Raw genomic sequence first — 25,424 nt, 5'->3', positions numbered from 1 at the left:
CGTCAAATGCGCCTTCCCGTCATGGCGGCTGCCTCCGTCTTCGCTTCACTGAAACCGAAACGGACACACACACAAAAAAACGGAGCTCTCAGTAATTATGTATGCTGCGTTCGACAGTCTAATGTGCCATTATATGATTAGTGGGCTCGTAGGCACGTACAGCCGCAACAAAAGTAACACGAAAATTTCGTGTCAGCACTCCTTTAAACGAATCTAACTGCTTAACAAGTCATTTCAAGGGGCTACCGAGTCATGCCCCAGTTGGCTTGGAGGTACGTAGTGCACGTTCAAAATAAATTTGCCGAAACGAAATTTCGGTGCAGTTAGCCTTTAAACAGGAGCAAGGCACCAAGCGTCAATAGATGTGGACGAAATTTCACCATCGTTGTCCAGATATTACCACAGTCTTCCAGGTACGGATTTACCTTGCCGACAACTACGTGCTCAAGGACTTTGCCCACGCACGAAGGGAGAGAGATGGGTCTCAAGCGGATACAGCTTCAAACCCGCGCCGTCGAACTTCATGAAACGTCCGACTCACGAATGCAGACATATTCAATTCGCCAGCTGAAAGTATGTGACAAATAAGGATGGCCGCTCGAAAGATAACTTATCGAAACTGGCAAGCGCACGAGAAGTTCCCGATGTCGAGAAGAGCGCACCAATCCAGAAAATGGCAATGATACAGTTGAGCCAGCAATTTAAATATTGTTTATTGATGAACGTGGTAGGCCACGCGTAACAAAAATAAGTCTCAAAAGCCATGTCTGACAAGCAATCTAGGCCCTCTTGCACGCTTGTAAAAGCGGAGTATGTGTTTGGTGTCATTTTAGTTCACAGTGATGTGCACTGACATGCGATTGATTGTAGAGTTTAACGCGCCGACGCAACGCAGGCGATGAGGCACGCGGTAGTGGAGGGCTCCGGATTAATTTGACCTCCTGTGGATCTTTAACGTCCGCCGAAATCGCACTGACAAGTTGCATTCGGGCGTTACCGTTTACGTTACGCAGTACTTGTGACCCACTCGTTAGGCGACTCGACAAAACAGGTAATATTAGTACGGAAATACACAAGGTCAAACTAGAAGGTTTTGATAAATGTATTGCACCTGTGCTTAACAAAATTCTGTGGCGTAATTACACGATCCTAGTCGTTATAAATGATTTCATAAACCTTAAATACGGCACGAATTGTAGGCCAGGTGTACCTCACTTGTATATGTAAAGGCCTGGTTAAAGCAAAAAAGATTTGCAGCTACGATGGAGTTGGAAAGCTATTTTGCTAGCAAGTTATCCGGAGTAAAATTTTCTGCCTTAAGTAACCGTGTCGCGACTTTCATGCGCCTGTAGCTTCCGTAAGGTAGCTTGCATAAGCGGCTTAAGGAGCCATGAAGACAAAATACAAGTTGAGTTTATTAGAAAGACGGCTTAGTCCCGATAACAATGATACCAATATCATCGCAATCTTCGAACAAATAACGGAGATATTAAAGAAAACGTGTGAAGCAGTCGCGACCCCCTAGCCAATTTCCCGCAACTTTTCTGTGACGTCACGGAACCTTGTTTGTGCAATTGGCGGCCGCCTAACTGACCTGTCGCGACGACACATGACTGGACGTCTGTAATGGGGCCTCTAGTTCCATTTGACCGCATCACTTGAATGCTAACGTGCAGTTAACGCACTGTAAATTATGTTTTATTGTTGGCCCGTATGACGTCATCCTTGCTCATAACACGTCACTGTGGCGCGAAATTTGAAAGTTTTGAAATACTTCTTGCTTTTTTTTCGTTAAAAAACATCTTTCGTGGCTCTAATGGAGCTGAGTGATAAAATGAAATCTGGTTGTTTCAAATTAAACGAAGTTGTATTTTCTCTTCATGGCTCCTTTAAGGACGTGTAAAAATAGCCAACTTGGACAAAAATTATTTCGCAACTGCACGCAATCTTATTTGCATAACGAACATATCAGAATTCTATACGTCATCGGTTGCATCGTTTAAAACTTGCACAGCCCACATAATCAGCAGTGTCGTAATTGTTCTTTGCTTTGACCTCTCGCGATGCCCTAACTACATTCGGTCCTGTCGCAGGATTCCGAAGAATTGTCTAAAAAAGTACAATATAGTGTATTGAATGCCAGCCTTTTTGATTCTTTGTGTTTGTTATTCTTTAAATAATCTTGAGAATTTGTTAGTATTTAAATAATCTTGGCAATTAAATTAGGATATTTGCGGAATGTACAGCCTCCCAAATTTTTAATAATATAGCGGGAGCGACGACCGATCGGCATGTCAGCGCCTTATCACGGTGTTCACCGGCAAAATAGGCGAGGGTACGCGCACGCTCATAGAACTATCTGTTGTAAGAGCGTCGTCTGTTCCGCTTTTCTTCTAGGCGCGACATACCCCCTGTTTTTCTTATCTTGCGAGGCCGTTTCGCTACCGCCAAAGGTTGCTAAGCAGCGTGGGGCGCAAGTTTTATTTTTATCCGATTTTTTATTCATCGCATTATATCTCGCAGCGGCCTGAGGACATTCCGTCCATAAAACAGGTCCCGTTCTACTTTTATTTATCTTTTCAGTGGAATTCCTCACGCTGTGCGGGGAAATCATCCGACAGAAAAATCAAACGCGCATTTGATATGCTCATGCCCTTCAAATAACCACGGTTTCTCGCGAAAAAAGTTATTCAGACGCCATGGCAGGGGGTGTACCACTCTCAAAGAAACAGCGTAGCAGACGACACTCGTACAGCAGATAGCCCTATGCGCTTGCGCCTACTCTCGCCTATTTCGCTGCTGAACACCGTGATAAGGCGCGGAAATGCCGCTCGGTCATCGCTATTAAAAATTTGGGAGGCTGTACAGTTAATTTGTAAACTATCTCCATAAACCAAAAGTTACGTTACAAGTGCTAATTGTTTTATCCCAACAGGCTCATTAGTTTCTGCCAACCATCCCTTCTTCGGTACGACTAATATTTCCTTCGTGAGCCCGGAAAATTCGGGACAATACGTATCGCACAACTTAAGCCAAGGACTAAACTTAAGTCGCTGAGAAGAAAAGTAGGCCACACTTTGGAGCACCGGGTCACCCGTGAGGGCGACGCGGGACACGCAAGCTTATTTGCGCTGCTATTAAACCCAGGGCTTAAGTTGGACTTAAGTTGGCCTAACTCGTGCGAGAAAAATTTTCCCTGGCGGTGCTTATGCTTTGTTGTAGCTCACCACCTGCAGTTCCACACCTGGTGAGAAAGGTAGGCCCATTCGGGCTGCAAGCTACACAGCGACCAATGCACTCCCGCAGCCGCATCATGGCGACAACTCGTCCACGGGAAAGTTTAGCGATGGCTGTAATCAAGAGGTCCACGATCGAGTGTGATCTTTGTCTGGCCTATCAAAAAATGCGAGAGGGTTTCGCTGCCTCAAAAGACGCCCGGATTCGTGCTTATAAGTACAATAGCCCCTGCGAGTCCGCATGTGCAATTCTGTGGGTATGTTACATTTTTCTAGACGTCAGAGTACGGGCGTACGGGCAGAGATTTCTTATGAAGCATTCTCCAATACGCCATTGCTGCTGCGTGGGCCGGCATACGTAACAATGGCTAGACTAATAGCAGAAACTGTCGGGTTATGCGCGTCAGTTTAGGAGCGGCCGAACGCGACACTTTCAGGTCTTGCGATATCAGCCGGCACCCGCTGCTTCAAGTGAAATGAGTACGATTAATACTTTACCCAATGAGCATACGCAGACATTAGAACCCAAAGCCTTCCGTTAGGCCTAACATCCAATGTTCAGGTTTAACGTTCCGCAACCTTAACGTTGAGTCGGACAACATGCCAAGCAATGTCACCTCGAGCTACAGGTTGAACCGGCTGACGACGTTAGACCTCAAAGCGTGACGTTAGGCCAAACGTCGCGCCATCGCCTAGCCGTGTCGTTTCTTCCCTCTGCCTATGTGTACATCTCCCCTCAGCCCCCCCCCCCTTTTTTATTTCTTCTCTTTATTTATATCTATTTCCCCCTTTCATCTCACTGTATTCACCCCACGTGGAGTAGCAAGGCCCATCGTTAGTGGGGCTGACCTATTCCGCTTTCATTAAAGGTTTTCCTCTTTTTCTCTTTCGCTCTTTCTCTCTCTCTCTCTCTCTGTCTGTCTGTCTTCGCGCAAACGAGTTATATAAGAGAAATTACGGGCCGCTTCGCGAATGAGACTTCACAAAAGCAGGCCTCACGAAATAGGCGCGAAGCTGCCGCAAAAATTGGTGAATTAAAGGTCTTAAGTTACTAGTTACACAATGACAAGTAAATGCGCCGAAAGCAAGAAGATCCTAGGACCATAGAATTTGTTCCTTGAAGCGGCACTAGGCTCTGAAAAGCTTGCTATCCTATTTGGATGAAAACTTTAAAATACTAAATTCTGTGACCCAAGCTCGAAAAAAGAAATCGTGTTTAGTACCCCATCGTTCGCCAAGCCCAGGCGATTTTTTTTTTTTGCGGGACCTTTTCTAGGCATTTCTGGCGTACCTCCCCAACATACTTGTCAATGCTTGAATGTGGGCTAGTTGGTTGGGGCAATGAAACATGGTAAAAACAGCACAGCTAAAGACAGGACGCAAAGAAACAAAGACAGAGGAGCAGCGCTAGTCCTCTGCATTTCTTCCTTCGCGTCCTGTCTTTAGCTGCGCTGTTTTTACCATGTTTCATTGCCCCAACATACAGCGGGGTTGCCTGCAGGCGATCGTAAACGTCGGCGAAATTCTGTTGTTTCTTTCAGTAGAGAACCTTTTACCTCTCTCTTCGTCAAGGGTACCTTGGGGCATTGCGCAAAGAAATTTTTCTAAGGGTTGCTAATGCCTGCGAATTGTTTTACCACGCGGTCAACGCATGATGACGATTGCGCCGATATAACATGGCCTGTCCGTGGCAGCGAGTACCGTAATTACCCGATTCTAACGCGCCCCCGATTGTAACGCGCACCCGATTTTCCTGGCAAAAAAACCAAAAAAACTTGCACCTCCGATTGTAACGCGCACGGAACTTTATGGCCCAGACAAACGAATGCGGGAGAAATGGGCGATTTATTTCCCGAAGTAATATCACTCATCTCACTCCTCGTCGCTCTCCGCTGACCATAACATTTTGTCCTCGGTGCCGCCAAGAGCGTTCGCGATGCCACACTTCTGAACGAACGTTCAACCATGGTCGATGGGATCATGGCCCACGCCTCGCACGCCCATCCCGCGAGCTTCTCCAGAGCCGTACGCTTCAGCCGACCGCTTGTTTTGAACGCGTGAGAGCCGCTGCTGCCATTGCTGTTATCAAGTGCGCAAGTGGAACGATTTGACGATTTGTGTGAACGCCGATAGAAAAGCCTAGGCGCTTATGCTTCCTGCGTTCGAAAAATTCTTGCTAAGCATGGAGGAAGTCTTCCTCCATGTTGCTAAAGGCTTTGGCGCCATCTTGAGATGGCGATGGCGATGGGTGGGAAGAAATTTCCGCTGTTTCGGCAGTTTCGGTTTCGTATCCGGTTCTAACGCGCATGCAATTTTTCGGCCTATTTTTCCGGAAAAAAGGTGCGCGTTAGAATCGGGTAATTACGGTAGGCAAATCACCGTGTCACACCGTCAGGATCAGTTAAGGTTTTGAGCGATTGTGGAGATATTCGATTTGGGGTCGGTGTGGTAGACCGTGTTAAGTTGCGTGACACGTTTTGCAACATTGTTGGCCTCGCCCAAACCCGTTGCTTTCAAAAGCAAGACACGCACGGTTAGAATGACAGTAGAGTCGCGCGAATACGAAGAGCGACGTAGGCAGCAGCAACGTCAGCATCAGTGAGCGACGCTCTTGATACTCATGGATGACATCCGGGAACAATCGGACGCTTCTCTACGGTATTTAGCTAGAGGCACTTCATCTCCTTCCAAAACATCTTTGAATGCACTAGGCACTTTGAGGTTTCCAACATCCTCATCCTGAAAGCGTTGTGTCAGCACTTCAACTGCCTCTGTTTTTTCCCCCGTGAAATTCGCAATTGAAGTAAGGAAAGAAGAAGAAAGGCCGGAAAGGCCGGGAGGATAACCAGGCGTAGAGCCCGGTTTGCTACCCTGCACTGGGGGATTGGGGTTCAAGGTATAAAAGAGAGGGCGGGAGAAGAGGAAGAGATAGGAGTGGGAAGGCGCGCGCTCTAGTCCCGTTTGGGGCGCAGTATAGTCTTTCATGCAAGTTCGTTGTGCTCACGAAACGTAAAAGGGCTTTCGTCGCCTTCTGCGAGGTCGATGGTAAAGACCGATGACTTATAATAGTTTCTACTGTAAATGGGCGATTGTCAAATCGGCTGAGCGCGGTGGCAAGCACGCTTCTCTCCTACGAGTATTCGGGGCAGCGACACAGCACATGCTCTATAGTCTCTCCCGTCCCACAGGCATCACAGTGGGCACTGCTTGACCATCCCGATGAGGAAGGAGTAGGCTTTCGTGAAGGCCACTCCCAACCATAGTCTACAAATTAAAGTCGACTGGGGTCGAGACAGCCCACGCGGAATCAAGCCATCGCAGCCGGCCACGACGTAATATTCCAGTGGCTTCCAGGTCTCTGCGGAGTCATCGGTAACGTGTTGGCGGATGAAACTGCCCGTACAGCCGTACAGACCATGAGAGCAACCGCACCATCCTGCTTCCGCTTTCAAGGACCGATGCTGCCAGGACGCTTCGCTCCTTTGCACGCAGGATTACCATGCAGCAATGAAACACACCGGACTTCTCGAATCCCCGTCTGTATATTCAAGATCCTCTTCAGCAATTGAAGTAAAATCACTCTCCAACCACAATCCATCCAAGCGAGCTCAACTCAATCCAAATTTTGGGTCAAGATATTGCCTGTTGAATTTATCATTGGCTCTGTTAAAGTTTTCAAATTTGTTCTCGTGGCACCTCCACGGTTTTGCAGTATTTTCTGCTTCGTGATATTTTAGATTGCCTTGCAGCCATTAGCGCTCGCGCTGAGCGTCTGGGGCACGAACCTCTTCGCCCTGCCTAGCCTGAGCACGACGTCATTGTGCTTACTGGCGTTACTGCTCCCTTCGTCTCCCATCGTATTCACTCTTCTATTTGTGCCTCCCACCGTGAGTGGCTTGCTTTGGCCAGGAACCGCTGCGTCCTGCTTATGTCCTGAGCTCGCCAATGTTAAAATCGACATTTCTGTTCCCCGCTTCGCTCCTCGTACACACGCTGCTATTCGGGAGTCCCACATTTGAGTGGTTTACCCATAAAAGTTCATCAGCCACATTGAGTGAAGATACATAGCCGCCTACAGGTACCACCTAAGTACAACTGGTATAATAAAACGTGTTGCTGGGCTGATTGTCTTTTTTTTTCTGATTGAACGCCCCCCCCCCCCCCTTCCAGGAGGCGACGTGCCAATTGGTGGCGCTGTTGTTGTCGAGCAAACCATTTTCACATCTTCTGTACGCCTAAGCACTGCGCATTCGTTTTCATTATCCGGCAAGACGAAATTGCTTCCACGCAGGTCTTCCTCGCGTTTTAGTTGGTTTTATTATTTTCTATGTTCAACAGCAGTTCTTGCCTAGGTACCCGCCTAAAAGAGTAAGTTGTAGCGTCGATTTGACTTCGCGAGCATCCAAACCCTGCATTCTGTGATAAAAGCCGAACGAAAAAGAAAATTAAACCCAGTTCCACCCCGTGCGAAATCTTATTAAACACCGGAGCTGTGGTTCTTTTGTGTCGGCTCAAACGTAAACGGGCGCTCCCCGAGAACGGCAGCACCGTCCCCGCACAAATTCTACGGTTAGCGCAAAGGAATTCTACGGTTAGCGCAAAGGACGGGTAGAGGGGGCTCCCTCCCCTCTACCCGCCCTCGCGGGAGGAAGAGGAACCTGTCCGTGCGAGACCACTGCACCCTCTATCGGTGGGTCTGGGAACCGCCTCGACGGTGGTTACCCACCCACCGATGGAGGGCACCGGCGGGTCTGGGAACCCGTTACTGCCCTGCGTGACGCACGACTTACAGCATACGGACAAATAGGCTCCACCTAACAGCTCTGCTGTTAAAATTCGCAGTTTGCGTTTAAGGGAAGGCGTGGGGCAGTGAAACTACGCTGATGAATTATACCCCCTACAATGCCTAGACGTCAGCCAAAAAATTTTAAGTGAGAACACCATTGTCCCTTGACCACGCCCTCGATGGTTTCAACTGGAGATGGACCCTGAGTGTGGTTCCCTAATGGTAGCACTAGGACACTATAGTTGAAACACCTCACAATCAGACCTGGCCATCAAATGTAATCTCGGTGCGAGAATAAAGGCGCACATTTGTGTTATGTGCTTCGGGAACCTATTTAATTAGAAAGACAATGTCAACGAAGGCCTAATGGTTGCCCTTCGGTTGGCTGGCACATGTTCCTTCCGCATACTGACTGTGCGTGCGCGAGAGCAAGTGCACTTGCGCTTCATAGCACACAGAGGGCGACCAGCGTTTGCGCATGGATCTGGTTTCGGCCAGACTTGATCCCAGTGAGCGCCATCTCGTCGCACCCTGTTTGTCGTGAAGCGTTTGCAAAATATCAACGACGGAAACTGTTAAGCATCGTACCGTTCACCAGAAGCTGGCTTCTCCGCATATTGCCTGTCTATGTGGTGTTGCACACTTTACAAATGCGCGCTGGCGAAGATGAAGACCTTTTTTTTGTGTAGTTTTCTGGGGAGGAGGGATGAAGCTGTCTTTGGAGGTTATGGTTGATTTTCAACCATTGACGCGCATCGCGACCGATGGCCAGCAGGCACGTATCATCGCATCAATTCACAGCATTTCCATTACAGAGGCTTCATTAAATGGCAGAAAAAAAAACAGCACAAGACTGACAGCCGCGAGTAATGAAGAAGAAGCGGCAAGCGCCGAGTTACCACCGTTCCAGGTATTTTACAAAGACTCTGATTGTGACCATTATGGAGGGAGGGGCTGGAAGAGGCCTAAGATAGTGTAACATGAGCCCAGGATTGCTTCTGATGCTCAAGGTCCACGACAATATCCCATTGTGGGATGACCGAAGACATTATCTAAAACTGAGACCAGGGAAGAAAATTGCAGCAGACTGCCCGGATATTTCTCCTTGCGAACCGAGGGAGGGTATACCAATCAGCTTTGTTTACTGTCGCAACGAGGAATCCATGAGCAATTTATAGGATGGTTACTGACATGGTGCAACACGATGAAACGAGAAGAATCCAGTTGAATCTAATCACCTTGAGATTTATTCTTATTGTCCTGCAAAAAACCCATTGCGCCGAGGTCACATCACTAAAAGCTAAGGCGTGGAACAAACAAAGGTCCGGGGATTGACAAGCCTAGCCGCCCTGGCTTTCGCTTGCCCATGCGTGCACTGCTGTCATTTGTAGCGACAGTTCGGGGTTCCTGCCGCAAGCCAGTATTGTTCGTCGTTCATCCTCATCCTCAATCACCCAGACTGGACGTCTGTCCCGTCATCTGTTCTTTCTACTCTTATTTTCCCCTGTTGCTTCATCGCAGAATGTAGTGCACGCTCGGATACAGCGAAAAAATGCCCGTATGTCAGCCAGTCCTTGCTCCACAACTTTACCCCTTCCTCCATATACCCTCCCTCCTCGGCTGTGGGGCAGCGGTTAACGCGTAGCGGCTAAGGCCGAACATCAGGGAGCAGTTGAGTTATGCTCCTGCAGAAATTTCCTGTGGCTCTCACTCCTGTACTAGTTAGTATGCGTTCGTCAAGAGCAGCGATTTTGACTTGGACGTGTTTTATTCCCTGAAAGAGAGGCTATCTTTAGGTGCAATGTGGCGAAGGCTTGGTCAACCATCCCGTGCCCTCAGCTTCGGCAGCGGCGCGCAAAATCGGGGAAAGAGCGGGGGACGCGTGCCGCCATCAGTCAGCTGAGACCGCGGCGTCACCAGCGATGCCACGTAGCCCCGCGGGGCGTCGCGGCGGCGTCGATGACAGCGGCAACCTCCTCGGTCGCCTGCGGGCCGTGGCGCCTGTCAGCTCTGCCGTTTGTTCGCCTGCGCCGTGCTGCGGTGCGGTGTGAATCCGGGGCGGGGCCGTCGGGCTCGCTAAATGTCGCGTGCGCCCTTCGGGACTCACGCAGCGCGCGCGCGTGTCGGCGCGGTGCGCCTCGGACGTCGAAATACGTACGCCCGCATCGGCTCACGTCGCACGCAGAGAGGCACTGCGTGTGACACAAAGCGAACGGGATGCCGCCTGCTGGTCTGAATTTCCCTTTTATGGTGCATAACCCCCTGGAGGCTCTTGGTGGTCACTCTATTGAAGCTACATCCGTCAAATGGGTTTCAATCTAACCGCGTAGTGGCCGAAACATCACACCGCCAATTGTACGTAAATAATATAGCAAGCCCTGTCAAATTGCCTAATGCGCGAGGGTCAGAGGGGGGAAGTTCACAATATTATGATGTTTAATTGCGCAGAAACCAAGGACACATTTCATTCTGCATGTGGCTCGTTGCTACAAATATGCAAAAAGGTACGACGGTTGCTGACGGGGTGCGAAGCACGAAACATGCGCCGTGAACGAATGTTCACCCCACGGAAACAAATCGATTGAGCATGATATTGTTACGAACTAAACCTTCTCTTTTGTTTAGCTATGTGTTTTGTTGCCAGCGTCTGACCGCGCCCAGCTGTATTATCTGTTTTCCAAGCGAAGCGCGTGTTCCATTCTCTTTCTTTTGTATATCGCACGGGCTATCCTATTTGATCGGAAGAGTATTTCGCCCTGTCGTCACTAGACTAGAATAACTTTCTTTGATCTCCAGTGTTCTCGGTGTAATTCGACGGTTAGAGAACAATCACGCCGAAAGATAAACGCTCGCAGGGCAGACGCCGCGGCATTCGATTCGCGTATGCCCGTCTGTGCACGTCGCGTTGTTGACTGCTGCGTCCGCGCTTGTGTATTATTTGAGTTGTTAGAGCAGCACAAGTTCTCTCCAATAAACTTTTGTTCTCTGAAAAAACCGGCGCGTCCTTGGCTAAGTGACAATATGACTAGAGCGAGTTCATTTCAACGAGCTAAACTTACGTCCAGGCGTCCTTCTAACAGGTGAATGAGCGCGTATAGGCCAGTACGAATCAGTAAATCGGCCGGACTCGACAGGATATATGCGGCAAAAGCCGCCTGACAGTAAGGGCAAACTGCGCAGACAGCGGAGGCGATGCCGTTGGCCGCGTGGCCGGCACGTCAGCTGCGTGCGACGCCACAGGTGGGCGGGAGGCCCATGAAACCTCCCTTTTTGCGAATTTAGCAGTCAACTGGGCGGCTGATTTAGCCGACAAGCCCAAAACCACCTAACGGTGTTACGCAGTTGTACGGTACATCAGCGGCACAGGCAGTGGGGACGTAGCGTGACAGCATTGAACAGCGTTTTCTCTGGAAAGATGTTTCGCCTCTTTCTAACGGAGTTGTGTTAATGCAAAAGAGGTGGCTTTAATTTGTCTTGCTAATTTGTTAAAAGCAATAACACTTGTACGCTTATGAAACAGAGCACTGAGAACATTGATTTATAGTCAATCTTTGCCTCAAATGTGCCCGAGGTTTTCTGCACGCTACACAACATTGATGTGATAAACATTGGAGCCAGTGCTAGTAGTCGGAAAGTTGGTTTGCCTACATATGCCTCTTGGTCGAGGGCATGGAGGCGAAAGAAGTGTTTCTGCGCCAGTGCGGTACCTATGAGCGGAGACCAGCTTCGATAAAATAGAGACCAAAAAACCGTTGCGGAAAAAAACGCCATTAATATTGGCTTAGTTCCTTTGAAACGCGCCGAGTAAGACGATATGAGGCTTCACATATCAATCAGTGAATCATCCCCCTTCCCCTCCTTCTGACGCCCCCCCCCCCCCCCAAAAAAAAAAAAAAAGAACGTTTGGTTTCCTGCAACACTTCCATGACTGTGACAGAGCCTCGTTAACATGTTATATAAATAGGGCTTCGCGTTTTCCCAGACTCATTTTCACTTATCGTTTACACGGTTCACAGTACATAGAGTAGACCCTCGTTACAGCGCAGTACTCAAGGAAAGGAAACGCACTTTGTTATTAAGCGCTACTTCTCTAAAGCCTGACATTATTTGGTTTCCATGAACTGCAGTGGGGATAATAGTAAAACACGTCCAAAAACGCGAGAATTCACATACAGTGATTTCGCTTTGATAAAAGTTTGCTATTGTTAGAACGAAACTCGGCCTGGGCGCAGGTGCACGACTTTTATTCCACCCTTTGACCAGAAGTCCGGTCCCCTGCCTATGACGGTACAGGCCCGGCCGGTGCCAGATATATTGGCATGGCGACGCGAGAGACATGCAGAGATGCCGTGGAGGCCACGTGTGTTGTACGCACCCGGACCCTGGCCTCGGTGAGGTTCGTCCACATGGCGATCTCCTCCCGCGTGGACATGTCCGGGTAGCGGTTCCTCGCGAAGGTCGCTTCCAGCTCCTGCAGCTGCTGCGACGTGAAGTGCGTGCGCTGGCGCCGCTGCCGCTTCTTCTTCTTGGGGTCCTCGTCGGCCTCCGAGGAGACGGCGCCCCCGCCGCCGCCGTTGTGGCCGCCGCCGTCGACGCCGTTGCTGCCGGCCGCCTTGTCCGGGAGCACGGTGGACGTCGATATCGAGTCTGCGCGGGAGACAGGCGCCAAAATGACTTCTCTCTCTCTTTTTTTTTTTTTTTTTTTTTGTCTGCGAAATACATGGGTTAAAGCAGCCTGTCTTGGGGCGGAGCCCCTGAAGCGCTCAGCTATGTGCTCCTATGGGTATCCGCAGGAATTGTTCTTTTTGTAGGGAGAGGTATGGGGTCCGTGTTGCAAGCGAATATCGAACATAAAGTGAAATTGAATGGTATTATTGAATTAGAATGAATTTTATGTAAAATAGATCTGAATAAAGACAACGAATGCGGACGCCGCGCTTTATTGCAGCTGTTCCTAAGCAAAAACAATAACTATACTTTCCACGCAGATCAAGGAAAGCTGAGCCAACGCTGCCTCCAATCATCACTGCGAAGGCTCTGGCTGTCCTTTTCCTCCACCCTGAATGCCTGGGCGGCAACATGGCGATTCGTTATACTGTGTCTCAGCAGGACGGCGAAGACTGCTTATTTGATGTGTTTTTACGAAGCTTTTGTCACTCTTGAAAGTTATACGCTGTTCCCAGGACTTCCAACCATAACACCGGTGACTAACATTTGCTCGCCCAACATCGCCTGCCTCATTAAAGATTGCTCTCTCTCTCTCTCTCTCTCTCTCTCTCTCTCTCTCTCTCTCTCTCTCTCTCTCTCTCTCTCTCTCTCTCTCTCTCTCTCTCTCTCTCTCTCTCTCTCTCTCTCTCTCTCCCCCCCCCCCCGCCGATTTCTGCAAAGTTTAGACAGATATTTCTTGGCAAATCGCGCGTCGATAAAGACAACGACGGTAAGGATGATCACAGACACAGCGTTTTTACGACAGCTTCTACTTAAAAGCCGCCTCTGGAATATGTTACCATCTAAGGTCCTAACAAACAGAATACCCATAGTTCCCCCTTCCAATGCTTTGACGCAGAAATAGCGAGCTGAAAGGAGCGTTTTAAAAAATATACGAATATATCGGCGTCTAACAGTTATGCTGCACGGCAAGCACCAAAACATTGCAAACAACGCAGAAGTCTGTCAAGACGGATCAACGTAGGCGCCACTGCGTGAGTTTCATGTCATAATTCACACTAGCATGGTCTTAGTTATGAAAATTCATTTAGTGCAGCTGGAGGTGTCCAGGGATTCTTGCGGAAGTTCCATGATTGCGCAATTCACGAGGCCATCCGTCCTTCGTTATGCGCTCTCGGTGATCAGCAATGTAAAAGCCATCTTATATGTTGTTTCCCATGGTTGATCTCCAACCATGCCTTAACTTATCTTACTTAGACATCCGCTCAATCGTTCTCGTCATAAATATAGTAACGCAAGCGCGGCCTAGCGCCGGACTGCAGAAAAGCAGGTTTTAATACCAAGAAGTTCGGGAAAAGCGATCGTAGAACGGTACTACATTGTGCTGCACCCTAGTATGTACCATGCAGGAAATGTTTTCATCCGTGATTATCGATTTTGTAAAACGCTTGCAACTACTGAGAGAGGGAAACGATCTCCATGCGACACAAATAATTTCTCTCTGCAGTGGGCAGCAATGAGTCCGTACATGTTCTGATAGCTTTCAGAGAGCGGCGAGTGATGCTGAGACAGGACTTTCATTTATTTGTGTTGTGCAGACCATAAGCCTTCCCCATACACGGAAATATTGGGCACTGGTTTTCTTCGTAGCACATGTTCGTGGAAAACGGTTAAGGTTTGTTTGGTGACTTCCAAAGTCATTTTAATTTCGCAGACCTCGTTTACACCTCTGATTTACGGTATCTACAGCGGTCATACCTTGCCTTCGGTTATTAGACTGGTGCTATTTTGTTGAGGTCTGCTTATCTCCAAGTTATTGGGGAGCATCGGTCTTATCGATAACCAACGGAGTTTTAAAGAACAAGACCGAGTTTTGTACAAATTTCGCGATGGCAGCCGCAGTGCACGATGATGTAATTTGCTCCTGCGCTCAAATCCTGTGCTAAAGACGTGCCACACTGGTCAACTAGGAGAACCGAAAACTAAGGAGCGATAGAACCTGCTCGACGTGGTCCTGCGCCCTGTCTCCGCAATGAGGTCTCAGATATGAATCATACATTTTTGTTATTTCACTTCAGCGCGGAGTGGTACGAAATGACAAGGTTTCACAACCGAGCGGGGAAGAGTATTCCTTCATCCCGATGTTCACGAATCGTTCTTGTAGATAAAACTTTATACATACACCGTAGCCTGCCAACTTTTCGATGAACAGAAGCTGGGGATTCATGTAGAGTAGAACTGCTTTAAATGCAGCACTAGCCGGGAGTTTCGCAAAGAAATGAGAAAGTAAAGTTTTCGTGAACAAAGCCCACGGGAACTACCCCACACGGAACGCGTGCTGCTGTGGTGCTTTGGTTTTCATACCATTGTAACGTTGTCGTTTGTGTGTAGTTAGTATATGAAAAACCACACTTAAGGTTTCAGCGCGAGTGCACTGCGAATTAGCGAGGGTGTCATCCTGCACTATCGGCCATCATTTTTCTTCTGTCAGCCAGTCCGTATATATGAAGCTGGGCTAATTTTTTTCTTTTATTTTGCATAACAAGGCTCTACGTGTTCCCCCTCCGTTCTATAGAAATTTATTGTGTCCTGTTACATAACGGAATGCAAAACGTAGCGCTCCCATTGCATAATGTCGCACCGAAGGTCCCCTTTCCGAGTCAAAGCATGGTCTGTGTCTTATTGCTAGGCTACTTTGACATATCTATCGCTATTTTGGTCACTCAGCCGTATTTAGGCGAGGTATGATCCACGGGTGTTTTAGGAGTGGCGTCGACTTGATACCAAATATAGAGCTCAACATCACCATGCGAGGTGAGGTCCAGTCAGCGCTACAAGCCTCCTCCTTAATCAGTGAGTGATTGCTCGGTGGCTGTATCATTCATCTGAGCTGACGAGTTTGCTGCTGAGTGAGTGAAATTGTGACCACAGTTCAAATTAAAATGACAGCCACAAACAGCATGCGTTTTCTTTTCCACGCGGGCACCTCTCCACCTGCTAGATGTATTTATTGCGCATGGCAAGATCCCAACATATCCTTAAAAGAAACGCGCTCCTAACCTGCTTCAGATATTTTACAACATTAATGAGGTATATTAAAATATCTGTTCGCTTCGAACCGCATCTAGGACCCAAAATCACCATGCGTGTGTCTGTGCTTTCTGCAGATCCTCTATGCGTCTGTCGCCGTGGTTTTGATTTTGCAAAAACGTTCTGCCTCAGAAAACAAGTCTGTTGGCGGACGCTTCCAAGCTGCACCATATGTAAGACGCAATCAGAAAAAAGAAACGCGAAAATCCTAATGTATTGTGGCAAGGTTTGTTAAGGATTTAGGATTACCGACCCTGCACTCCTCCCTTAGTCGGCAAAAACACCCGTCAGCTGTATTTTTGCCACAACCAGTTAAGTAAGAGCGGTAAATCATTTCACTGGAGTTTGCGACTTCAAAAGGACGGTAAATGGGGCTATTTTGGGGGCAGTGATGCCCCCAAGCTGCGGAGGCTAGTGAAGCATTGCATTTTGGCCTTCGGCTTCAAGGTTCACGAAAAGTAGTCTGTGCGGACGAGCATTATTGTTCGAATTAACCACGGCACGTGTTTCAGGTTCGAATTAGCAAGAGTTTCCCCCGATTCAAATACACGTCACTTTGCCGGGACCAATGGACCAGTTAGAATTATCCGTTGGTTCGAATTATTCGACTTCGAACAAGGTTGGAAATACCTATCTGACATTTTTACCTTGTAGGTGTAGCGCACTGTGTGCCACCACAACCTTTTTTTCTTTCTTTCTGATTCGCTGCAAATGTTATTGTTCCCAGCCGCTGGTAACCCCGTACCCCTCGGGCCTTTGTGGTGGCCCAGTGGTTAGGTTGCCGGTTTCACGGCGTAAAACTCCAGAATTCGAATCAGGGGACCTCCCCAACCCCATTTTTTCTTGAGGCTTGCACTCCCAACAGCTGCTCGTGGGCTCCTTGCCTCCTCGCCACTTTCCCTCGCACTTCTTGGCCTAGCATTTTCGCCCTCTTCACTTCGCCGATGATGATAGTTTTCTGGTAACATTCCACGGCGGAACTAAACGCGTAAACAAAAAAAAAATACAGACTAAAAGCCTAAACAGCTCCGCTCTGGAAACCGTAAAGCTGTATTGCAGCTTCCACACGCATCAGCATATAACCCAGCCACACTGCAAGCAGAAAAATCATGCCGTAATTGCCGATTCCAACGATGACCGCAAATGAATCCAAAACAATGGGCGAAGGAATGGATAAAAAAAAGCTTTATTTTTCAATTGGATGGAACAGTGACCTGCACTGTAGTTACGGAGGGAAAGGAGACGGTTAAACTGTGTCCTGTTTACAAGGTGGGCCGGCTTCTGGTGCGAAACTCCAGACGGTATTCAGGACACGGCTGGTGTTATCTTGTCGTGTTAGAACAATAAAATACTCGCAAGGTGCCCCTAACTGCGATGGTGCGCTCGGACAGCCCCAAGAGCAGGGCACTCCCCCACCATAGTCTCTACGGTAAGGTAAATCATTATTATTACAAGGTATGAATCATTGGCCAAAGTGGGGAAAAGGGAGGGTTAAGGTTGAAGAAGGAGACCAACCACATACGACCCCCCCCCCCCCCTCACCTCCAAAAGGAGGGCATCGACGGCACCAGCTTCTTGCAATGTGAGATGAATAACGCCCGAATCGCAAACAGTCCCTGAAATACCACAAGGGCTCGTGCGATTTCGGCCGGACTTAGTGTCCGAGGTGGTCCTCCTGACCCCGGAGTTTGACGTTCAGGTCGGAGAATGCAGTCCATAATAGGGACTGCTAGGGAGGGCCTGCGGAAGGCTTTCCCCCTTGGTCAGGCAGGTGAGGTTTATCAGTCGAAGTGGAAGCGCGTTTGGTCAAGGCGTACTACATGTATAGCGTGTATTACCCGGCGAAGCACGCATGCAGGCAACCACGTGAGTGCTCCGTCACTGGTTACGTCGGGCTCCGCGGGATGGCGGTATTTGTACGTGTAAGCACATGATGTGTGTTGGACGTTCCTATCTCTACCCCACCGAACGCAAAGTAATGTCTCTAGTCCAATGTGAGTGCGATTAATAACACCTCTGTTGACACCACCATTGAGAATCGGGTTGAAACGGAGCAGACGACGCACGCCGGTGTTTTTTTTTTTTGCTTCTTCGGCGAGTATTACGGCACACGCCGCGCCATGAGCGTGTCGCATCGGTCATGCCCATGGCCGTTTCCAGTGTTGCCAAGCGAAGAAATTGACAGCTTAACTTTTGAATGAATACCACCTATACTGTAGGGTGTTAAGCTCGCCAGCATGCTAGGTATCAGGAGTGAAGCAGTCTACGCGCGGTAATGATCCACTGTCTGCGTAGCCAACCGGCATTTTGGTTCATTCAGCGACCTAGGGACCTACTGCTCCTTTGGTGGATCGCAAAGGCTTCACTACTATCTCGCTCTCGGGGCACACAGGCGCAGTCCAGGGTGCGTCATTGAGGGCCGCACGTATTGTCTCGGCCGCGATGGCTGCATACTCTACGGCGAGCGTGACGAGGGTGTTGCTCGTCTTTGGTGCTAGCCCGTGTCAAGTAAATTCAAAATAGTAATTGGTACCCCCTTCCCGACTAACAGAGCATTCCAACGCACCACTAGGAAAGGTTCTAGAGGCCATACGCCTATACGAGCTCCACTTTTGTGGTGAAAGGAATATCTACCACCAGGAAACGAAGATACCGAAGGAGGAACGAAAACGTCTGGTACGCGGCTGTTCAACCGGGGAAGATCTGCGGAAGAATCATGTCGGTCACGGTACGGGTGGCCCCCTCAAGACTGCATCGCTCTTTCGCCGCAAGGGGGCCCCGCGATCGCTTTTGTCTCTCGGTCGACTAAATATACTGATCGTTGTCGTCCTTCGGCTCGAGCCAATGCCACGAAAGCCAGCGGCCATTGTTGTGCGTTGAGCTTAAGCGCCTCCCTCGTGCTCGGCCTCCTTGTGGACCGGCGTCCAGCAGGCAGGCAGGCAAGCGAGCGAACGAAGCGGCCGCCGCTCCCCTCCCATAAACGGACAGCGATGGTTATTGCTGCCGGGCGGCTGTCCGGCCTCTGGCGGAGAAGCAGCGCGGGCAATCGTCAATCTGTTAGCTCTCTTTCCCATAGGTCCAGTTGTCCCCATCAGTTCCTAATGGAACTTTATGGTCCGGGCTTAAGGAGCGGCGAGACGCGCGCGCTAGCCAGAGGGCCTCCTCGCTGCTACGACGCCGCGGCAGCGGACCCTTTTAGTAGTTTCTTTTGGCTGCTACGGGTCGTGCTGGCATCGTGCGGCGTGCGCGCGCTAGCCGCAGTATTGATGGCCGGGCCTCCGTCTTTCCCTGGTTCCAGCTGCCCACGTGTTCTCCTTGTTCTCTCCTTCCGAGCGTCTTCCGCTTTCCCAAACTTCACCGTCTCTTCGCCTTTGTTGCGTTGGCGTTTTCTTCCCTCGATTCATGGCCGCCCCTTTGTATGTGACGTGCGTTTGTTGACCGCATCTCAGACCGCGCTCTCGCCCTCTTCTCGTTCCCTTTTGTATTATGAATGAGCCATCAATGTGGGGAGTGCAAGACAGCTCTTACATCAGGACAAAATTAAGGGACAAGCGGCAAGCGAACGTGACTGAAGACTATTTGAATGCCTCTCATCGAGCAAAATTTTTGGTCCGGGATGGAAGAAATGCCTGGTGACATATTCGTCCGTGCGCTGGTACTGTACCAAAGGGCACTGATTTAAGTTAGGTCACTAAATTATCTCAGAGAAACAGCGGGCAAAAAGAAAACAAAGTTGGATGTAATGCGACGCGACCCATCAGCATAAATGATTGGCTCACCCGCCACAGAGGCACCATACGTGCTGCAATATAAAATAAATCCGGGCAGGCACGCCATTTTTGACTTCGTCGACTCTACACGGATAGGCACAGGCGAAAATGAACTCACACAGGGTGTCGATAGTTGGCTGGCAGCCCCTTGCGAACTCAGGTGGCAGAACTGGGGGATCTGATAAGGGACTGCCAGCGTAGCGTGGACAAGCGTGAAGATCTTATTTAGTACGCAAAAGTGTATGACAAGCCTTTGGTTTGATAAGGAGCCCCGAAGATCGAGTAATATTAATGTGGTCCCAGGCATACACTATGAGTGGTTTTTAGAGAAAGCCCACGGGCGCAAGGATTTTAAACGAAACAGGCCAACAAAGCGCCCCTTGAAAACACGCCCCAGCAATAATGCGATATCACAAAAAAACGAAGAAAGGAAGAGAAAAGCGAATGGAAACGCCGAGAGGTTATCCAGGCGAACAATGCCCGGTTTGCTACTCCGCAGTGATGAAGGATGGCTCAGGGGAGAAGCAGGCGAAAAAGAGGAGAAAGGAGCGCGAATGCGCGCACTGTACTCCCTTTTTGGGCACTATTTATTTATTTATTTATTTATTTATTTATTTATTTATTTATTTATTTATTTATTTATTTATTTTATTTATTTATTTATTCGTTGTGCTCAGTCAGTACGGAAATACAGGAAACAATTGCTGTCCGCTGCACTCTTAACAAGAGATATCTCTTAGCATCTCATTACGTCCGCCCTTCAACAAATTGTCGAGCTACTCCTGGCATTGATTATGCTTGGCTACCCAATTTACGCCAGCAATACCCGCATGACAAACTCCTCTTCGTTGGAGATTTCAACGCTAAACACCTATCTTGGCACCACAATACAACGGACCTTCGCGGCCACGGACTTGTCGATAACGCTACCAGAGCAGAGCTGGAACTTCAGAACGACCTCGACTACCCCACCTGTCACGGTCTTCACGCAAATCAGACGGACACTACCCCCGACCTCACGTGGGCCTCAAACAGTTTAGTCTGCGAATGGCGCTGTGGTACAGACCCTGTGGGTTCCGATCACTACCCCATATGGATAACATTGGCAGACTCAACTTCTCGTTGCAAATTGCGTCGCACAGTGGTAGACTGGGAACGCTTTCGCTCCCTCATTGCGGAATACGAGCACACTCTACCGTTAGTCACTAAAATAGCTCAGGCTGTCAAGCATGCCACCAGAAATTTCGACGTCCGGGACGACACTGCGACACCAGACAAACACTTGATCCACCTTTGGTCGACCCGCGAGACCCTCCACCTTCAATATCTCAGCAATGGAAAACAATTCAACGACTTACTCAAAGTTCGAAACAAAACAGCACAAGCTAGAGGGTACGCCAAGCACCTCAGAAGAACCCGCTGGCTTGACCACTGCGCAAGCATAAATGAACGAACTGGTTCCTATAAGCTGTGGCGCACTTACAAAGCTCTCTTTGCTACGACAAAATCCTTTAACACCACGCAAAACATCCTACTTGCACAGTCTATAGACGAAGACGAACTGGAACGAGTTGCAGCCCAGACATTCTTCCCCCAAGATAACGTATACGACCCGACTATCTACGCCCCATCCTACGGTGATCACCTGAAGCCTGAGGACACATTCTTCACCATTCAAGAACTGCACATAGCCCTTGAGGCTGTTAATGTCAAGAACACTCCCGGAAAGGACAAAATTACTTGGCAAATGCTCCGTAACCTTGATGAGAAATCTAAAGAACAGTTGTTGGCGGAAATTAACTCAATATGGGAATCTGGGATACTCCCTGTTGAATGGAAGCACTCCGTTGTGCACCCAATACCAAAACCTAAAAAAACCCTACTTCCATTTCCAACCTTCGTCCCATTTCACTTACATCCCCTCTTTGCAAACTGATGGAGCGCGTGATCCTTACTCATCTCACCTACCTGCTCGAAACAGCAAACGACGCCATTTACGAACCTGCACAAACCGGGTTCCGGCCCGGTCTGACCACTCATGACAGCCTGCTCTTATTACGACCAATGATAGAGAAAAAATGGAGAAAGAATGTTAAGACACATGCAGGAGTCCTTGTTACTATTGACCTCAAGAAAGCATTCGACACAGTTTCCCACGCCTACATCATTTCGATTATGGGAGAACTTAACATCGGTCACAGACTCACCAATTTTGTCAAGAACTTTCTCTGTAACCGAACGATTGAAATCCATACGGGTAAAGAGCACCCTCACATCTTCCACAACCACCGAGGTGTACCACAGGGCGCTATTTCATCTCCAACTCTATTCAATCTTGTCATGTCAAAAATTGCCAGGCAACTCCGACAAATACCCCACATTCAAAGTACTACATATGCCGACGCTATTACAATTTGGATTGACCCCCGTAAGAGAGACCTGAGCCAACAGCAAGTGCAGGTACATATTCAAACTGCACTCGATACTCTCGCCGACGCCGTCCAACACACTGGGATGCAGCCTTCGCCTGACAAAAGCACATATGTGGTGTTTGGTGGCACACAGCAACAGAAGAACGCCTACACTTTTCAGTTTGTACGATCGCTCCTTAAGTCGTCCCCCGAAAAGTGGGTTAAAGTTCTTGGCATCCCTGTCCCTGGGGATGGCGGCTGCAGTGTGTGGCTTGAACAAATCAAGAAAACATGGCATCAATAGCTTCACATAATCAAACGCATAAGCGACCGGTTAGGAGGGGCTACAACGGAGACACTCAAACTATTGACCCAGGCTGTCCTCACGAGCAAAGAGACATATGGGGCAGTATGCTTCGACTTCACTAAGGCTCAGTTGCAGCAGCTGGAGGTGCTACATCGTGAGAGCCTTCGAGTCATCACTGGCCTTCCCAAACATGCCAAACTCGAGGAGCTCTACAAGCACGCTCACCTCCCTCCTCTCACTGAAATCATCCGAACCCGTCAGGAAGGCCACGACTTCCGACGATCATCCACTCTCGCCGGCCGTGCGCTACTTGCGCTACTGCCACAATGCGCGGCACCACAACATCCCATCCCTTTGCCGCTTCCACCATGGGACGACTTCATCGTCGTTAACCCGAAGCCACTCCCAGTCACCGGTCATACGCTTCGCCACTCCAACAAACACAGACGCACAGCTGAAATGACCGGGCGGTTTCCACATAGCGCTGTTTATACCGACGCCACTTGGGACCCATCCACGAATACTGCCGGATTAGCGGCCATTCACTCGACATTTCAAGCCGCCTGTCAACAAGAATATCCAACAGCGCCATCGTCTACCCACCTCCAACTCGAAGCAATATTACTGGCTGTCCGACAACTTCAAACTTCTCACTGGCCTACCAACCAGCCTCATGCAACTATCTTCACAGTCAGCCAGGAGGCATTCCGCGCATTGCGCCGGGTGCCTTATCAGAATTCTATCTGTGCGTCCATCAAGATGCTTGCCCGGAGGCTGGATTGTACAACAGGACTACAAATTCGGGTGGACTGGGTGCCAGGGCACTGCGTTTACTCCTCCAAGGAGGCCGTGCGTGCCCTGGCGAGCGATGTTCTTTCCACCCTCTCGCACCCAGTATTTCCTCATGACGACCCCAACTTGGACCCCTTTGAAGCCCGTGCCACCTACCAGCGATGTGCTAGAGCTCGACTCCGCAGCCACATCCCTGCCGATGACTACCCGTTACCTACAGGACTGCCACGTGGCCTTCAGGTTCTGATCCACAAGGCTCGTGCTAGGGCTAGGGCGGCGCTTACAGAGGACGTCCTTTTCAAGTGGCGTTCTTACATACCAAAGAAAGGAAGGCCACCCGTTCTCCCAGGCACTACCACAAGCAATTCACTTCCACCGGCCATGACACCACCCACGTGCGTGACGTGCTCTTTAGGAGCCACACCGACCATTGAGCATCTCCTTTGGACGTGTCCAGGATTGCACGCGGAGCGCACCTCTTGCAAACACAGCAGCGTTACGTGTTTGACGGACTGGCTCTACCCACCCGCAACCACAGCAAAGCAGGTGTTTGCCTCCTTGTGGGACTTCGCTCTCGCTACTGGCGTTCATCTGAGAATGTAAAGTTTTCCCGATTTGACACCACGCTCCCCACCCGCCCCCACATAGGCCGAGTCGCCATCCTTGTGTCAATAAAGTTTCATTTATTTATTTATTTATTTATTTATTTATTTATTTATTTATTTATTTATTTATTTATTTATTTATTTATTTATTTATTTATTTATTTATTTATTTATTTATTTATTTATTTATTTATTTATTTATTTATTTATTTATTTATTTATTTATTTTCATACTCTGAATGCCCCGGAGGGCGTTACAGAGAGTACTGGGGTAAGTTATACAATGCAAGATATGGCCGTTTTAAATAAAACATGATCAAAAGGATTGCTTTGTGCAAGCTTGTGTCGTGCAGGAAACCTAGAAGGACTTTAGTCGCCTTCTGCGAAGTCAGTTGTAGGGGTTGGCATACTAAGATGTCTTCTACTGTAAACGGTTGCTAGTCCAATGGGCTGAGCTCGGTGGTGAGCACCGGTCTTTCCGATGAATACTGCGGGGAAACGACAAGCACGCGCTCGGCTGTCTCGTCAAACTCGCAGGCGTCGCAGTAGGCGCTACTGGCCATCCCGATGAGGAAGGAGTAGGCTGTCGTGAGGGCCACTCCAAACCAGAATGTACAAAGTAAACTATACTACAGAAGATCGAGACAGCCCACACGGAAGACGGCGCTAGAGTAGAGGGTCCTAGTTGTGGAAGCGGAGATGCACAAAGTCCGGTGTATTGCACTGACTACTCATAGTCCTATACACGCGAAATAACGAAGCATCCTAGCGTCATCGGTCCCTGAAAGCGGAAGCAAGATGGTGCTTTCATTTTCATGGCCTGACCAAGCAGCTGCGTCAGCCAAAACGTTGCCGGTAATTACACAGTGACCTGGCAGCCATTGAAATAAATATCATGGCCCTTTATGGCGGCCTAGTGAAATAATGCTCGAATTTCTGTCGCCATTTGGTGCAAAGGGCGGTGGCGCAGGGCTGCCAGCATACCTTGCGGGGCGGGGCACCTTTGGAGTCAGAAAAAATAGCTCACTTTTAGGGACCGGCTTCAAAAATGTACTGAAGAGACCTGTGAATGGCTGCAAGTTCAGTAGTCGTCGAGCTGTTCAGTAGTCGTCCAGCTCGCGGAATGGACAACTCGGAATCGAATTGTGGTTAATTGTGATGACCCCCACACCTGCCGAGCTTGAGGACGTTACAGAACAATCTGTGTATATATGTTTCCGGTCATTGTGTTGCCCGTGCAGTAACTGCATGGAAAGCTTTTTGAGGGCCAGTGGTGGCGATTCGGCATTCTTTCCATTGCCTTGAACATCAATACGAATCTCGGTGGTTGCCAGGCCCCACAGTGGGCAGCACGGTATGACCGCAGGCGTGTACCTCAACGGTACTTCAGCCCTGTGCGCTTTGACATGGGCTGCACATGAACAACGTGGTCGACTTTGAAGGAGCTGCGCAAGTTGGTGACATGGTAGCCTCGTGAGGAGCCTGATGTGCAGGTGTAGCGTCTCAGTGGCCGCATAAATTGCTATGGGATGGTCTTGGGCAATGAAAATTGTTCCCACTGTTGACGCACATCACTACAAACCAAGACACGTGCAGAGAGCCTGCGCTGGATTGCTCTGGATTGACCGAAGGTTAGTGGAGCATGTACTGGAGATCGCCGGCAAGCTGCAACGCAAAACGCCCAAGAAAAGTGCGTGGTACAGGTGCAACATTCCTCGACCCAATGTTCCCCACGTCTTTCCAGCGAGAAATCTGGAAA

At 49.2% G+C, this 25,424-nt stretch overlaps 1 protein-coding gene across 3 annotated transcripts in view; it reads right to left on the bottom strand.

Moving 5' to 3' along the window:
* LOC144138479 (pituitary homeobox 3-like) overlaps positions 1-25,424 on the bottom strand; it is a 234,308-nt gene that overhangs the window by 111,270 nt on the left and 97,614 nt on the right. For all 3 annotated transcript variants that reach the window (XM_077670793.1, XM_077670775.1, XM_077670784.1), the window contains one exon: positions 12,398-12,669. In XM_077670793.1, the coding sequence (XP_077526919.1) occupies positions 12,398-12,669 (272 nt within the window). The remainder of the gene's footprint in view (positions 1-12,397; positions 12,670-25,424) is intronic.

The sequence above is a fragment of the Haemaphysalis longicornis genome, unplaced genomic scaffold (assembly GCF_048455015.1).
Source record: "Haemaphysalis longicornis isolate Haplotype H1 unplaced genomic scaffold, Haemaphysalis longicornis Haplotype H1 scaffold_1, whole genome shotgun sequence".
NCBI classification, from domain to species: Eukaryota; Metazoa; Arthropoda; class Arachnida; order Ixodida; family Ixodidae; genus Haemaphysalis; species Haemaphysalis longicornis.
Note: the sequence above shows the minus strand (reverse complement) of the source record. Positions and strands in the feature narration are given on the sequence as shown.